This window comes from Oryzias latipes, chromosome 15, assembly GCF_002234675.1.
Source record: "Oryzias latipes chromosome 15, ASM223467v1".
NCBI lineage: Eukaryota > Metazoa > Chordata > Actinopteri > Beloniformes > Adrianichthyidae > Oryzias > Oryzias latipes.
The window spans coordinates 22,347,193-22,364,428 of NC_019873.2; the positions used below are offsets into that span (position 1 = coordinate 22,347,193).

At 38.8% G+C, this 17,236-nt stretch overlaps 1 protein-coding gene across 7 annotated transcripts in view; it reads right to left on the bottom strand.

Moving 5' to 3' along the window:
• The window catches only part of march8 (membrane associated ring-CH-type finger 8), a 75,413-nt gene that overhangs the window by 27,360 nt on the left and 30,817 nt on the right, over positions 1-17,236 (bottom strand). The window contains exon 1 of one of the 7 annotated variants that reach the window (XM_020709585.2): positions 5,067-5,529. The exons of the other annotated variants lie outside the window; for them this stretch is intronic. Within the exon in view, the coding sequence (XP_020565244.1) occupies positions 5,067-5,096 (30 nt within the window). The 5' untranslated portion in view covers positions 5,097-5,529. Of the gene's footprint in view, positions 1-5,066; positions 5,530-17,236 lie in introns of those variants that run through there. 7 annotated transcript variants of the gene reach the window in all.

Sequence of the window (17,236 nt, forward strand, 5' to 3'; positions counted from 1 at the left end):
TCCCTGAAGGCAACGCAGAGATTTAAGTCCCTGCACTCCCAACTTCCTCTGCCTCAGAAGCAAACCTGCACTGCAGCTCAAGTTTTTTTTCTTAAACCAGATGTTGCCGTTTCCAGACGTTAACAGAATCCCTGTGCAAATTTCTCATCTATTATCCATAAACACAATGCACCTCTTTTTGTAAGCAGCTGAACTCAACGCAGCAGAAGAAACAAAGAAACCAAAAAAGGAAGATTACCTAATCCCTGCAGTTCAGTGACCCTCTGCTCATGTACACCTCCACTTCTCAGTGCAGGAACCACCATTTACGCATTTCCTAGAGAAAACCGGCTAATCTAATCTAAACGATAGGATATAAAGCACATTCAAAGAACTCCAGATTAATAAAGAGGACACTGAAATATGCATTTTAAAAAGTTATTATTTTGAAAGAAAATGATGCAGTAAAAGAACAAAAATTACATTCCAGGGTAAAAAGAAACAGCTTTATGAACCAAAATTAAATGTTTTTTCCCCAAATTTATTGATGTTGTATCTTTTATACTAAATAAAACTTAAAGAAATGTGATTCTCCAAACATTTGCTGATAAGCTTTCAATTAATTGAAGTAAATACTTCAAAGCTCTTTTGATTTCTTATAAATTAAAATAAATAGGAATCAATGAAATTAGGACAAGCCCAGCTCAGAGATGGGGACTTGGACTTGAGACTTGAGTTGCACATAAGACTTGACCTGCAACCTCAAGGACTTGAGGTTTGAGACTGGTGGACAATGTTCTTTTGTTTATTGCTTTTTTTTTTTTTGTCTCCAAGAAGTTGCAGGTCTAAAAATAAAAGCTCTCTTTTCCATACTTTTGCATCAGGACTGCATGTCAATGCATCCCAACTAGTACTTTAAAAGTAGTTTCATGAAGATTTTTGACAATCCGATATTTATTTTATTATACCTTTTAAGACTTCAGACCTGACTTGCAACACAGGACTTTGGAGCATCTCTGGCCTAACTTTAACATGTTCAGTTGCTGACATGTCGACCAACGTCAGGCAAAAGAGGTATTTTGGAAGCAGATCTTTTCCAAATGTGATTTTGTATTGAAGGCTGAAGGAGTCTGCCAGCATCCTAACATGAACACCCGGGTGACTGGTGATATAATCTATTTTTTATAAGAGATTTTACAAATGCATTTGAGGAAAATGGTGACATTGGACATATATCCATATTACATGGAAGAAATTGTTTTATTTTTTAGGCCAAACTATGAGCTTGTAGACATTTATTCTCTAAAATTTAAATCAAGTCCAAGAATATCAAGACGAAAAATGAGGAAAAAAATGTTAAACTGCACACAGAAGCTTGTAGTGACATAAGATTTTAAAAAGAAAACTAAATCTATGACAAACGTTTTATCATTTCCAAGAAAAGTACAAACAAAGCACAAAAATGTGCATAGATAGTTCTTTATAACCGTTAAAAGACTTCATGACTATAAAACTAGAACAAAAAATACATATAGACAAAAAATGAAACTAAAAAGACACAGTCTGTTAAAAATGTTCTCTAAAATAAATGCCTGGAGTGGAAAGGATCCTCAAGGATCATTCCGACAAATGGAAAGGTTCAAATTTGGCATTGTTATCTTTTGTGTGAATGTTCAAAATTCTGCAGACAAGTTGACAGATGATTTGACTCCTGAAGCTACAAAAATAATTGAAATATTTGCCAGAAATCTCAACCAGATGAGAAATTTCAAATATGCAGAGCAAAAACAGTTGTGGCCTGGATGATGGCCACAGACGCATCGAAAAAACAATGGCAGCATCTGAGGGCGGAGGAAATTACAGGCAGGTCACGCAGTTCAGAGAAGAATTGAGGGCAACATATTTCTTACATGTCGGTACGTTGTAGGCATTCTAAAGGAAACACGTCATTTTGAACACGGTGCATGTTGGTATTTAAGGTGGTTTTTCAGCAAAGTCATTTTTCCCCCGCATCAAATTCAGGCAGTGTAAGACTGCAGGAGGGGAACTTCAGACTTTTTTTTTTTTTTTTTTTTCAACTAAACCTGCAGCTTTTCAGTATTACTGCAAATGAGAGCATCCAACTGTGCTCCTAAAAACAGCATAGTTCTCTGTATTACCTCAAACTCTAGCTGATGCTCTGGCCCTCAGCGTTCCTCGCCTATAATTAAAGTGGAATGTCCGAACAGGAAATGGTAAAGGAGTAACTATCATGACTAAGCATTTCAGATCCATCAAACTGGAGGGGAAGTGAAAACTTTCAGACATTTGAAACTAGCAAAATGAGGTAGAGAAGCAGGAGGATGTAGCTGCAACATCCAGACAAGTATGTTAGTAAAGTCACTGAAATCCTGTCGCCTCATTAGCACCACTTCAGGTTTACTTCTTTTCTATGACACGAGTCATTACTTGTGAGGAAAAAGTCAAGCCACAGATAATTAGTGGTGCAGTGCTTCTCAGCCGAGTTATTAGTGCTCAACCCTTCAGTCCTGCCGTAAGAATAGTCATCCATTCAAAGACATGCAAAAAGGAGGAAATGCTTGCAGAAAGACAGACATCAACTCAGCTTTTTAAATTATAAGCTTGTAGAATTTAGTGAAAAACCCTCAAAATCAAGGCCACTAAAGACTTTACAGCAGTGCTGCATGGCTAAACGGACCTCTAGGAAAACGAATAACGTCTTTACAGTCAATTGTTGAGACATCTTCATCAAAATTGCTGTTCTATATTAGCATGAAAATCAACAGCGTCACTTCTGGTAAATTATGAAATTCAGAGGTTTGGTCAGCCTTATTACTGGGAAAGCAGAAGTAGGAGATCAAGCGAAAAAAGCAAACACGTTCTTTGGTTTCACATCCAAAAATACAAGAAGTCCGACCACTTTAAATCAGCTCAGAGACGTTCAGGACTGCAAACAGTGGGACTCGATCTCAGGCAACATCCACTGATGAGGCTGCATCAATGTGAGGCTGATTGTACAAGTACAGAATGGTCTAAACAGCGTAGATACACAAAGTCAGGCATGAAGACGCCAGTGAATGACAGAAATAATGTCAGAGCTTTCATAAATCTATATCAGTGTTGCTGTCATAAGCACAGATTTCACTGAACATGCACGCCTTGTATTTTTGTTCTACGCTACATGCAAGCAGTACTCACAACTGTGTATTTGCAGACAATACAACTCAGAAAAGGACAATACAAAAGACACAAAGCATGTGTGTTGAGTTGAGGTTAGCTTCGGTTATAACTGCTTCCTTATGAATCCATCTTCCCCCTATTGCTCACAAAACAATACAGTTATGGTGGAGCAAATGTCTCAAACGGGGGAATTATCAGGTCAAAAGATTAACATAAACATGAAATAACTGAAATATAATGACGTCCTTTCAGCTTCAATAAAGTGGAAGCTAGCAAAGTCCCCATTTCCCATCATCCATTGGTTTGCATGCTCTCCCACTAGCATGAAGCCCCTCACATCCCCAACATAACGTTACCGGTGCAACAAAAACGGCGAGGAATATTGGAGCTATCCAGTCGTAAAGGTTTTGAGCCAGATGCCAGCTCAGATTAGGAAAACAAAGATGTAAATGGATCCATTTGTCTGCAAGTGGTTGCATCGGAGTGGAGTGGAGGAAGGAGTTTGGGCCAACTATAGCAACTACGTCACAACTACAAGATTTTTCAGACAGAAATTTTTGTTTGTCTGCTCCAGATTCACAACAATTTGAAACCAAAAAAAAAGCTCAAAAATGTAATTTTAAGCTTAATTTTCATTATAAATGTCATTCATTATCAGAAAAATGCTACAAGAACATGTTAAAAACACCAAAATCACAACTTTTATTGGAGTGGGTCTTTAATCTTAAATCCCTGGATCTGACAAACGGGAACTAAAATATTAGAAGAAGGAGTGAAAACTATTACAAACAGAGTGGATGCTTTAAGAGAGCCTACAAAAATGGGCTCCAAAGTGTATGAAATGAGTAATCTTTTAAAAGCAAAATCTAAGAAAGATTATGTTCTTTCATAGTTTGTTTGAGTAAAAAGAAAAGTTTCAAAGTAAGCCTGAGGGCTGATTCAGAAATACTGAGTAATCCTGAACCAAAAGCAAAACTCAACTTGTGACTGAGACAGTGACAGAAACCACATCGCAAACAAAAAACTTGTTTGCATCCTTTCCCATCAGGGTTCATCTCTCTCTTGGCTCGTCTTTCTCAGCTCTTCCTCCATCTCCCCTGCGGAACAAGGCCTAAGCTCTGCCATGACATGTGACCGCTCTAATCTCCTCCTCTCTCCACCCAGCTGCGGATTTGACACAAAACCTCTGCAGTTCGGTTCATCACTTGATAATGTGATATCCTGAGCTGCAGGGAGAGAAAAAGGGAGGGTGTTTATTTGCATGTCTGGCTGCTTCACCAAGGAGGAGCTTCACTCGACTACTCTTCTTTATTTCTGGAAAAGTGCAGTTAAATGCCAGAGAAGACGAGCAAAGAACACGGCCATCAGGCAGGGAGGAGTTCTTGTGTAAGAACCAGTGCCGACAAGGCATTTCATAATGTTCTGTACCTTCACAATCTGTTATCAAGCTCCAACAACACACAAACAGACTTGTGGGAAGCTGCGTACAGTGCATCTGTCCGCTCCATGCTCTCCTGCACAGAGGGCAGTGGCGGAGGAGAAAGTGGGTCAACCTTTAACACTGGAGAGGTGGCAGATGCTTAGTGAAATGCGCAAGACGTGCACAAATATTTAAGTAACCCTGAATGTGCGTGAAAGGACATCTCGCAGAGACGGGGCTGAATGCACACAAGCATAAAGACAATCAAAAAGAACACAGAAAGGTGGATACATTTATACATTTGTGATCCAGTGAAAAGGACAGAGGGAGTCTCACTTTAGTTTCAAATGCAAAAGTACTGATCAAAACATGTCACTGAATCCCTCTGCCATAGCCAGACATACAAGGCCTCCCCTCATTTCCCTTCATTTGCAACATACATGCTGGGTGAGCCGCACAAAACAAACAACTCAACGGCAACACATACCTGAATCTTCATTTTCCAACAGGAATTCATGGCTGGATCCTGAAGCCGCCTCACCTCTCTGCCTCTCAGACACACACCCTCACGCACCACAACACATGCCCCCTCTGTAGATCCTCAGACGGGCAGAATCCAAGAGACGATCCCTCAACAATTACGGAAGTGAAAATGCGGGCGGCAACAATGTCGCGTCGCCGTGGCGACTGCAGAGTGGAAACAAAGACGGAGGAAGAGATAGGAAGAGAGACAGAGAGCCGGCTGAGGGAGGGAGACAAAGTGGCTGCCCTACATTTCTTCCTAAAACACACAAACACAGAGGCAGAGCTGCTGCTTGTCCGGGCTTGCCTCAAGGCTTCCTCAGCAGCACACACAGTCAATCTGCTACTGTAATCCCATTGGCTGAGCACCACTTCCTCCAGCTGATCTTCATGAGAAGTGGGGGGAGGGGCAAACTGTTGAATCATTAAAGAGGGGGGGGGCGGGTCCTTTAAATAGACTCCCTCCAGTGTGCTCAGTCAACCTCACCTTAAAGAGCACAGCTCTCCTGCAAGACACACAACCTCCACCCTTTAAAAAAAAAAATACAGGTTGTCAGAGTCCACCAATCAGAGAGGCCGTTACTCATGCCCTCCCAGCCAATGAACGGCAAGCACTGAGGGGACGCTGGCTGGAGACCAGATAAGAGTAATTCATAACACAATTTCTCACAGCTGTATTCAAGGGCACAGCAAACGCACAAATGCTGACACTATGTGGCATCTCAAGGCAAAGTCTATGAACAAACACACAAATCAATCTTTTTTAAACACTGCAGAACTGATGCTATTTCAAGGTTTAGAATAAAAAAGCATAATTTTTGAAAAATGACAGGAAAACAGTTTAATAAATTAATGATGAAATCCACTATTTCATGCATTTTAATTATGACATTATTGTGCAAAATACGTGGGATACAAAAAAAAGTAACAGAGCAGGTTGTGGAGGAGGGACTATTTAGTGGGCTGGAGGTTTACAACAATTAAAAAAGGCAAAACAAGAAATGGAAAAAACAACATTAGATTTTAAAAATAAAGACAATTCCAGAAACCAAAACACAATTCAAAAAATAAATGAAACAAAGTCAAAAGGAAATCTTTCGGCAGATAAAAGTAGCTATCAGAAATCAAAATGAAACATGGATGCTTTTTTGACTCTGAAAAACTTCAATTATCACAGTTTGACAGACGAGGCCAGCGTTTGCCCTGACTACCTGGGAACAGAAGCACTAAGTCCATTTCGCTGACAAACTTCTGCCTTACAAAAATTCAAACTGCTCTACCTTTTTGTCTCATCTTCCTGCAAAACTCAATCGATTACGCAGATTCATTTTCGGTACTAAAGGGAGCAAACACAAGCCTGTGCAGACCCACAACTGACTGACGTTTTAAATATACACAATGGATTTCAATCCCAGCAACATTTTGGATAAATGACGAGGCAACAGCAAGCAACCAAAAAGCTGCAGATTTTAATTAGTAAGAGGGTTTGTGCAGCATTTGAACTGACAGCAATCTAAAGATGGGGGTTTTAAATTGAATTTACAGAACATGATGGAAAAGTCAACACCAATTCTTTCAGGTTTTAAGAGACAGTTGGACAAAAAAAGAACTGTTGGACAAGGTGTTGCAAGCTGATTGGTCTGCCAACATAAAAGCTAAGAATCTTTCAGCAAAGATCTGTTATAAAGATTAAGAAAGATGAGGTAAAAATTGGGCAATAGAAAAGAAAATCTATGCTTTTTGCCTGTTAGAAAACATCCAACCAGGTGAAGATGGTCAACAGCAACTAATATAGAATTTCTATAAAGTATACATCATACTCAATAATATGTGTTTGAAGGATGCTTTGGTTTGGTTTAGATCAACTCTTTAGGTTCAGTTGATAGTATGAAACAATCACATTTATAGCGTAACAGTACGAAAAGTTATTCTTTTTAAGTTCGGAATATGAGAAATTGAGGATTAATCAAAAATATATAGATAAATATTCAGAAAGAATGTAAAAAACTGGTTCTTAGAGTGCCAGATATGGCATTAATGTCCTGACAGTTTTCGTTTACACTGCCATAAATATTGTTTCCATTTCCTCACTTAAAAAAAAAAAAAAACAGTCTTTAGGAAGTCCGTCTGACTCGGACTTAACTATAAGCAGTGGCGTTCACGCACAAATACCTCTCAGTGGGTGGTTATTTGCATGGTGTGATGCTAATGCACCAAAAAACTGCTTTTATTTTAAAAGCCTTGCATGCTTAACATTCATCTAACGTCCCGATGCAGATCATTTTGCTTTATGTAGCATCAAAAACATAAAGCAGCTTCAGACAAGCATGCAGTAAAGTCATTTAGTTTGATAACCTTACGTGACAGGTCCTGGTGACATCCAGAACTCCAGAATTCACTTTTCACAAACCTTCACAAATCAAAAATACCTAAGATGTTTAATATAAAACATTTTCCTCAAAACAACTTAAATGAACAATTATTAAAATTAAACTGTTCAAACTATTCTGTTTTTGTTTTTGTTTTATCAAGTTAATGTTTTATAAGCCTTCACAATATCCCATTAATAAACAGTTCATAGAAAGATTTAATAATATTTTTTATTGAAAACTAAATTTTTCATTTTAATAAAATTATTAAAGCCAGAGGGAACCCATGTGAGGTCGTACAGTGTCAGATCCAAATAAGGAATAGATGAAATACTGCAGAGATGAATAAAGAATCATGGATAGAAACTGGAGATAAAAAATGAAGGGATGGAGAAGGACAAAAAGCATATCAAGAACTCTTTACCGTTTGATTTCTGCAGAGGAAAAACATGTCAGACATCCTACTGCGCGTGAAATTGAGCTGTAATAGCCTTCTCAAATACAGTCATGGATACTAATAAGTACAAATCTGAAAATTGTGTGTCTGCTTCGTCAGTCACGTCTCTATTTAATTAAGAGAAAGGGAGGAAGAAACAATAAGGAATAAGGAAGATAAAGTTCTGAGTAAAATCCTGGTTATTGCAAATGTAGCTTTCTGTGAAGTACAAAAAGAAAGAAAGAAATCTACGGAAATCTCCCATAAGATTTGAATTTACATGTCATGCCACTTGGTCGTTTGTGAACCTCATCCATGCAAAAGCCAAAGATCTATCATCCCAAAATAACTTGGCTGACAGAGCAGCAGCGTCATTGATTTGCAGCTTTAACCATTACCCCGCCCCCCTCTCTATCTTCTCATCTTTTCGATTTTGCCACCCAATGGGACACATCTGCCTGAACCCGTGAAAGCTGATGGAGACTGGCTGAAAGGGATTCCTGCTGTTGGCCCACGTGACGGTCAGCTGGCTTTTAATATAAAGGCGGAGAACAGGGTGACCTCTCTGTGAGGGTGACACTTGTGAAGGACATTTCCTTCGAGGAAACTACTCCAACACGAAGGGCTTTAATATTGTTTTGAATATTAAAACTCTGCATCTGGCATTTAGTTGACAGAAATGTGAACTGAAAAAATGAGAGGCGAAAGAAACTCTTTAGGAGGAATTTAAAAGTTCCTATGAAAGATAGATGTAATTTTTGGAAGAAGGAAGGAATGAAAAGGCTAGAAAAATCCACAAAAAAATGGGAAAACAATTCAAAAGTTTACCATTTGTAATAAATGTTTGATAGCTCATGCATTAAAACCAAGGCAGACACATTAGATTAAAAACTTTACCCCAGAAACTAAGAACATTTTCAATGTGGCTTTGCCATTTTCCTTGTTGTAGTGTGTGACATCCCATTCTGCTTTAGTTTTGATGTACAGTTTTTTCACTAGCTATCTCCTATAGGCTTCAAAATGTAACCCCCTTGAGAAAACATGGGTTCATATTTGGCCACTGTTTTTATTTATTTATTACATTTTCATTTTTTCTATGCTTTGATTTAATTTAATTGGTTTAATTCAAGCATTAGTTGTAGCCAACACAACATGAAATCACAGATATATCAAACTCATTTCATATATAAAGTAATGCACAGATTAAAAAATAAAGAGAAATGAATGAAAATGTATAAAAATAAAGCCATCCTCTTAACAGTGTAATGACTCATAATTACAAATAGAGATTTTTGAAGTATTGCATACAATGCACAGATAGGTCTCATTTTATTCAGTAAAAAATACAGATTATGAACTAAAGTCAAGTAGAGTTTGATTTATTGCTTGAAAAGGAGTGGGCAGAACCAAATGTATGTAATCCCACCCCTATTGAGTTATTTCGTATTATATTTATGGATAGTTGTCATAATTCGGCTCTTATAAGATAAAGCGCAGATTTTTGTCAAGTAACAAACCAGAGTACTTATTGATTATTCTCAGAAAACATTGTTTCTTAATTTTAGTAAACCATAATATAAATCACAGGTCATGTACTAGATATGATGTACTTATCAGAATACATCATTATTATTTTTTTATTTTGAATTTTTGTTAACTTCCTGCTATCCAAAACAACCAAAAAAAGTCCCAAAAACTGTAAAAAGCCCAGAAGACAATTGTTCTTGGGTTCTCCAGGCTTAACTTACTGTCACAGACCAGTGCAGAACTCATTGTACTTTGAAGAAATATGTCGACAGACAGAGTTACATCACTTACCGAAGCAGAAGCACGAAAGTGAACCATTGCTGCTACGGGAATCACTACTAACACACAATTGCCTGACTCCTCCCCCCATATTATATACTGTGTGTTTCCATTTTATTTGCTTAGTCATAATGCATTTACTGCAATAATTGGTTTTGTGATTTGAATAAAATGTCAACAGTGTACATGTGACACAAGCCTGAATCACTTGGAGAGACTAAGTCAGGGACAGGAGGCAAATTAAATGAATTATCCAAGTCCGTTTTGTTTTAATTTGTCAACAGATGAGATAAATAAGTACACATGAGCAGTCTGGATGTTTAGAGTGGGGATGGAACAAAACAGCCCAAATCATAGCCCTCCCTCCGCTGTTTGTCACCACACGTTTTCATGCAGGGGATCTTTTATAGTTGGTTCTTGGGGGAAAGTTGTGGCATGCTGATATGTAATTATGTAGAGCAGCAATTTTCTCTGAAACGCTGTTGGCCCCACTTATTATTTTTGTATGCTTAAGTGACAAATCTAAATACCAACCCGATCCTACAGGAGGGTTGAGCCTTCAAGCTGAAGAGTTCTCCTCATCTCTCATTACATAATGATCAGCTGCCTGCGTCTGCAGCAACAGCAGCCACAACAGCAACTCTGTTTCCATGTGATCTGATGAATAATCTGTTTGGGATTGCACTAATTCTTTTCCGTTTTTGCAGTTCCAACAGTTTTCTGGTTATACATCTCCTGATCTATTTTTCCAGGACAGGTGGCTCACATTTATCAGAAAGTACTTACTGTGAGTGTGAAACTGAAACTGTTGACTGTAAGTCAAAAAGTGTCTGGCAGAAAGTCAATTTTCCAAGTTTGAAGCTCTCTAATTGAGAACCCCTCTTCATCATCAGAGTTGAAAGGAAATAAAGTAAAGAAATGCATAAAAACAGCTAAAGATGAATGAATTAACTCTGCATCAGGGTGAATTTATGAAGTCACAAAGGTGCATTAAAATATAAAAATCTACTCCGTGTGTGTGTTAAGTGCGAACATTAATTCAAGGGCATCGGGATGCAGACAGCAGCGCCGAGGCTTGACGACAGAGCTCCCTGTGCTTTGTGCCCTCGAACTGGCTGACCTGGCATCTCCACCAGCAAATAATACATACTAAAAGAAGGGCAAAAACAAAAAAAGACAAACATCTGCGCATGTGTGAGATAGGAAAATAAACATAGTTGATGTGCTTTCAAGTAATAAACTCAAGTGGAAACAAAAGTTGTGCTTTTTCTTTTTGAGGGAAATGACAGGAGCTCATCTGTCCTGTTTAAAGCCATAATCAGGGCTGACCTCAATGCACAAAACAAACAAATCCCTCTCCCCCCTTTTGACCGATTTCTGGGCCTCAGTCCATTTGTGATGACATCATCTGCCCTCACCTGCTGTGAAACAGATGGTACCACATTTCTGACAAATTTAGATATGTGCATTTGGAATAAAACAAATGTCTAATTATGCAAGTCTTAACACAGTAAGGTTTTATATAAGATAGCAGAATTTAGTGGAAATTATTAGCACCCTACCAGGACTTTGGGTTTGTTTGAAGCTCGTCTGCAGCAGACGAACCCTCTGCAAGGAGCTCCTGGCATACAAATTCGCCTGGGGTTTCAAAGCCTCCTTCCCTAAATCTCGACGTGAGTCGCTGCCTTGCCAGTGAGCTAAAATAATCTGTGGGAGTCTTTTAGACATTCAGTCTTTCCGATTACGATACGCTGGTAAAGCTGACATGCTTTTCTAATGATCCTGCTGATCTGAAACCTTTTTTTTTGTTGCCAAGGACAAACAAAAGACAACTCCGTCTTTGTAGCACAGCATCCTTTGTTTTAAGCACCGTCCACCAAAGGGACACAGCTCGGTGGATTCCAGTATAAACTACATCTAACTGTTGAAAGTAACCTCGGACTGAAACAGCCTCCCCCACTCCCACATCTTTACACTAATGAGAGATGAAGGCTGGACCTCTGCATTATTTTTCTACCCATCTGCTGAGTGAAAGCACAGTCTAATTTGGTTTCCAGATAAATATAATCCATTTAACCTGCATGGAAAAGCTGATTATCTTACAAACTTGCCATTTACGTGAAGTTGCATTTGCATTTCAAACCATAACAAGCAAAGCCCTGGTTTGTTTAGCCTTCTGCAACCTGAGGGTTTTTGGGAAACTTGAGGTTGAACTCAACACAAAATCTCTATTTAAAACCTGCTAAAGGCTCTGAAATGCTACTAATGAAAAAAAAAAAGTTTTTATCGTAAAAGGTAAAAATTATTTAAAAAGATTGAGCAGAAGATGAAAGAAGGATGCAGCGTTTTGAATCAAAGGAACCTGATCGCTTGCAGTTTTAACAGAAATAAATTAATGTCTGAAAAATTAATTTATTTCTTATTTGAACAAAAGTGGTTGAAATAAAGATTTAGATTCCATCATATACATTGAAACCAAATTTTGTCCAGAGGACTACACCCCAGCATGCCAAAAACTCTCTGCTTGGATACACCGCTGGCTGTTCTGCCCCCTGCTGACATGACTTCAAAGCTCCTCTGAGCTAAAGCAACACAAGTAAAATCAATTATTTCACATTTAATTTTGCGTAAAAGCAAACAGAGACTAAAACGTTAACTTAAACTGACTTTTCCTTTCTTAAAAACATTTAAGAAACATTTATGTCATTTAAAAAAATGCAGCAATGCTGCAGATGTAACCTCTAAAGCATATTCCTGTAACTTTAGGAAAATGAATATACTTTAGGGGTTTTTCCAATTAAATCAAGTGGACATGTATTCCTAGAAAGTAACAAAGTGCTGATTCACATCATTATGAGATGGTTTCAATGAGTCATGTTATATCTTTAAACTGTAAAAGCCCATTTCAGATAAATGACCTCACCGCTTTCAGAAGAACTTCACAAGCATTTCAAATTCCACCATTAGCGAAGTCTCAGTTGCTGATCCTAGATTTTTCCTGCGTTCCTGTTTATATCTGACGGACTCATAACTAGTCCTTGTTTGTGCCTTTTTTTTTTTTTTTTTTTTTTTTTTTGTCTTTAGTAGAGCTCAGCTCATCAGCAGGCTTGCCCTTTTCCAGCTCTTTGTGGGTGAAGCTCCAGGCAGGCTGCTCATAAACAGCTTGAGAAGCTGCAGCAAGCTGTTGTGTCGTGCATCAAATCATTTTTATGTCAGCCACAAGACAGCCCAATGTAAGAGTTGGGGGGGGGGAGAATGAGGTTTGAAACAAGGCAGAACCAAGCAGACAAATCACTGCCTTAAAGTTATCTTATTTACAAAGATTTTTACTTTAACTGCAATTGGGCTAATGCTTCAGAAAGTTTCACTCTGTGATTCCAGCAGCTCACATTAAGAAAAGAAAAGAAATTACAACATGCAGAACTAAATCGCAAACTCCCGAGGACAGGAACTGGGAAGGAAAATAAGTGAGTCAAAGTGTTGGAAAGATCCAGTTCCAGTTAGGCGGAGGCAATCTGATGGAGAGATGGGTGGAGAAAGGCGAACGAACAGATTGAATTTTAAAGTCAAAATTTCACTACCCCCAGCTGGTCGGCCATCATACTGTCACATTTCTGCATTTACATTTTTCACTGCAGTCATGTGTAAAAGACTGTTGTTTCCTGGGTCCCTCTGCACGTCATCCGCATTCCCCCAAATCTCCATTTCAGCCTCCCGCTTTGTTAATGTTTGTCCACTCTGTCTACTAGAGACTGAAGTTGGAGGTAAAGGGATGCCTTTTTGCACAGAATGGAACTGATATTAGGTCTCTAAGAGGGAACAGATGGTGATACTTTACTGCTGACATCTTTTGGCTTTTAAAGCAGTTCTTCACTGCCTGCTCCTTCTTTTTCTCTCCATCATCACACGCAGCATTAGGAATTCACTAGACCTCAGTGCTTCCTGGGGTTCTGAATTTACACCATTATCTCAGCCTTACATCAGTATTAATACTAAAACTTTGTTTTCCCAAAAATGCCAAAGGAACTAAAAGACCCACTGTGATAAAAATAGTGTTTTTGGTGTTTTTAACATGTTTTTTTCAGATGGTGGAGTACACATTTATAAAAAAAAAAAAAAAAGGCTCAAAATGGCATTTCTGAGTATTTATTCATTCAAATGATTGTGAACCAGGAGCAGATGGAAAAAAATGCTATTCGAAAAAAATTGCATTTATTACTTTATATGCTGGGCGGGTCACAACCTCCCTGCTCTGCTCCATTCTGATGCATCCACTTGTAGACGACTAGATCGGTGTCAGTCTTCGTTTTCATTCGTTGGCATCTGGCTCAAAACTGTTCGGCTGAATAGCTCCAGTATTGCTCACCATTTTGTTGCACCGGTAATAGTAGATTGGGGTGTGAGGGGCTGTAAGCTAGCAGGAGAGTGTAAACAAATAGATGATGGGAAGTGGAGGCTTATGACACAAATGAGCGATGATTTATGCGCCAATGACCCCGCCCACAACTAAAAGGCAAATTTCTGATGAATTACTTCTGCTCTGCAGAAATGTCCTTGAAAACGAGAGAGGTTTTTAGATTTTTGCTAAAAACGACAATCATAATTGAAAGACCACTGGAAATGCTTTACAATAGATCATAAGATGATCAGAGTAGGACTTCATTGTTCCAAAAACAATTTTTTCAATAAAAAAAATGTGCAAAACCAAGTTGAACAAACAAGCTTTGGTTCTTGGAAAGATTGCTCTCAAAGGTTCTTAAAAGTCTCAGGAAAAGTGCAGTAATAAATATTTTATTGAGGCAACATCCTTTCTATTGTTCTCCTACGTGTGGACCGCTCCTGTTTGTTCAGAGGAGTAATCAAGCCCCCGGGGAGGTCACAGAGTTTTCAGCGACAGTCATTTTCAAAATAAATTTAAAAAAAAAAACCAAAGAGGTTTTCTTTAAGCAGCCGGGGATCCACCATCATCTGCAAATTCTCTGTCAACACAAAACTGTGAACCTCGAGTCATCCGGGTTGTTTTCTCTCTGGGTTTGAGCTTTGCATTAAACACACACAAGCAGTCATTACACTCCTGACAAGCTTCCCGTTGACCCATCAGCAGTCAAGACCTTCAGACTTGCTGCAACCAGCAGACTCTGCTCTGGAAGAAATGTACAGAATGTGACACGTGTACTCCACCCAAACCTCGTCTTTGTGCAGAAGTCCTGAAATTATCCATGAAAGCCCTTCGTTTATTTTGAGCATCCCAGAACTCTTTCAGACAAAAATTTCAAACAGCAAAAAAAGTCTCACTTACCTGAAAAATAACAACATACACCAAGTTTGCAAGAAGTTTCATTTGTCAGGAGGTTTTTTCTCACCCCGATCATCTTGTGATCTATTGTAAAACACTTCCCAGTGGTCTCTTAATTATCATTATGCCATTTTCAGCCAAAATCTAAAAACATGTTTTCTAGGACATAGTTTCTATAATAATTAATTAGAAATTCACCTCTGAGTTGTGGGCGGAACCTTTGATGAGGAGCAACCCCACCGCCCCTTCCCCTCGCCGTTGCCTCAAGCTCAGATCAGGGAGATTGTGGCCCACCCAGTGTATTTTTTTCATCTACTCCTGATTCACAATTTGAATAAATACGTACTCAGAAAAGCAATTTTGAGTTTCATATTCTTAATACTACATCAGAAAAAGCCACAAGAATATGTTAGAAACAACAAAACCACCATTTTCATCAGAGCGGGTCTTTAAAAATTTACAAAAGGTGTCCTCTTAATGCTAAGTAATATGGTAAATACAACACGGGTTTCATCAGCAGTGCATCAGAGTCCTTGGGAGGTGGTTTCTATGGAGACGACAAATTCTCCGCACCTGTGTTTATCTCGTCTCGGTGTCCTGAGATTTTCATGCTGCACATATAGAAGTGCATTGTGGTTAGGTGGACGGGGGAGGCTGCGTCCCCAAATACACGGTGAGAAACTCCCTAAAGTGACTGCTGTCACACCTGACAGGGGGACCTAAAGCGGAGGATAATGGAGGAGCCGTTCGTTCGCCTCTCGCGGCCCATGTGGAGGATTTTACGAGATCAGACAAACACTTCAATCAAATTGACAGAGGAATGACTAAAGTGTCTGAGGTTTTTTGTATTTAACTGAAAAACTGTATGATTTATGGCGCAAGGGTGGAGAAGGATTGGACCCTAGCACCAGTGCTCCAAAAGTCAACTAACACTGAAACCGCAAAGACGGAAGCTAAAGTGCTCCCACAGCCTTTGACAGATCTGTCGGAAGAAAGCCACGGCACACATGTGATGAACAGCAGACTCTCTTTTCTCGTTTTGTCCCCGACACTTCCGCCCTGCCAATCGTCTGTTTCCATGGCAACCGCAGTCTCCTCTCACTTTCCTTCATGCTGTTTACAAGAGACCTTAATTGCTCTTCTCTTCACCTCATTTTTCTATTCTGCACATGGTCCCTTCTCTGCATTTGTTCAGCTGGCCACACCTGTGTGGAGTCTCTCCTCCTGGCTGATGGAGGTGAATGTCAATACTTGGACCGTGGCTCTTATTATGCTACAGTGAAATCCTCATTAGGAGTTTGTGGTTCTACTCCTAGTGTATTTAAACAACAAAATATTCACAGGCCAGAGGAGAACGCGCCCTTTGGAGAAAGTCTTTTCTATTCATTAGCAGCTTCCGACCACAGCAGCAGTCGTGCCTCACGGGCCGTTATTTTTGGTTCGAATGGTCAAAATCCTGGTTGGATTTTCCTCCAACTGTGTCTTGGTTATTTAATCTATATATATATATCCATAAATCACTAATGTCTACAGGTAAAATAATGAATAAATAAACACCATTGTAAGCCATATCTGTAGTGACTAATTCCAAAATTAACAGAAACAAATTTCCACTTCATTTTAAATGTTATTTCTTAATGTCCAACTCGTTTTTGCCCAGTGTTTTTATCTCTAACTTGTTTTTGACTGTTTTGAACCTAAATCCCTGACAAGAAACATCTGTTCTGATGGAAGAGTTCTTTACAAGTCAATTCAACCTATTAAAGAGCTGCAACAAAGAGTATCTGCGGTTCACACTGCACCTGCATCCAGTGCGTCTGTTTATTGTTGAGATGGTGTGATCAAGACTGAGACAGATCGTGACAGACTCAAGGACAAGATAACCCAAGGAAAAATAAAATCAAGACAATTCTTTAAATTTTAGTAGGTCTTGAAAAATGTATTGAATTACAGCATTTGTATTTCTACTTTTAGTAAAGCACTTAGAACATTTTGATTAATTACATGATGTTTTAAAAAAAATTCTGTCCACGTCAGACTTACTATTTTTGTTGCAATCTCATTTGGATTTTCTTAAAGGGCCTATATCATGCTTTTCTTAAGCCCTTTAGAGTAAACTATATCCACGTGTATGATAAAATATTACCTTTGGCATGCTTAAGAACGATTTTCAAAAAATGAAATGCGAGTTATTTCTGCAGCTAATTTTCCAATCAAGAAGTAAGACG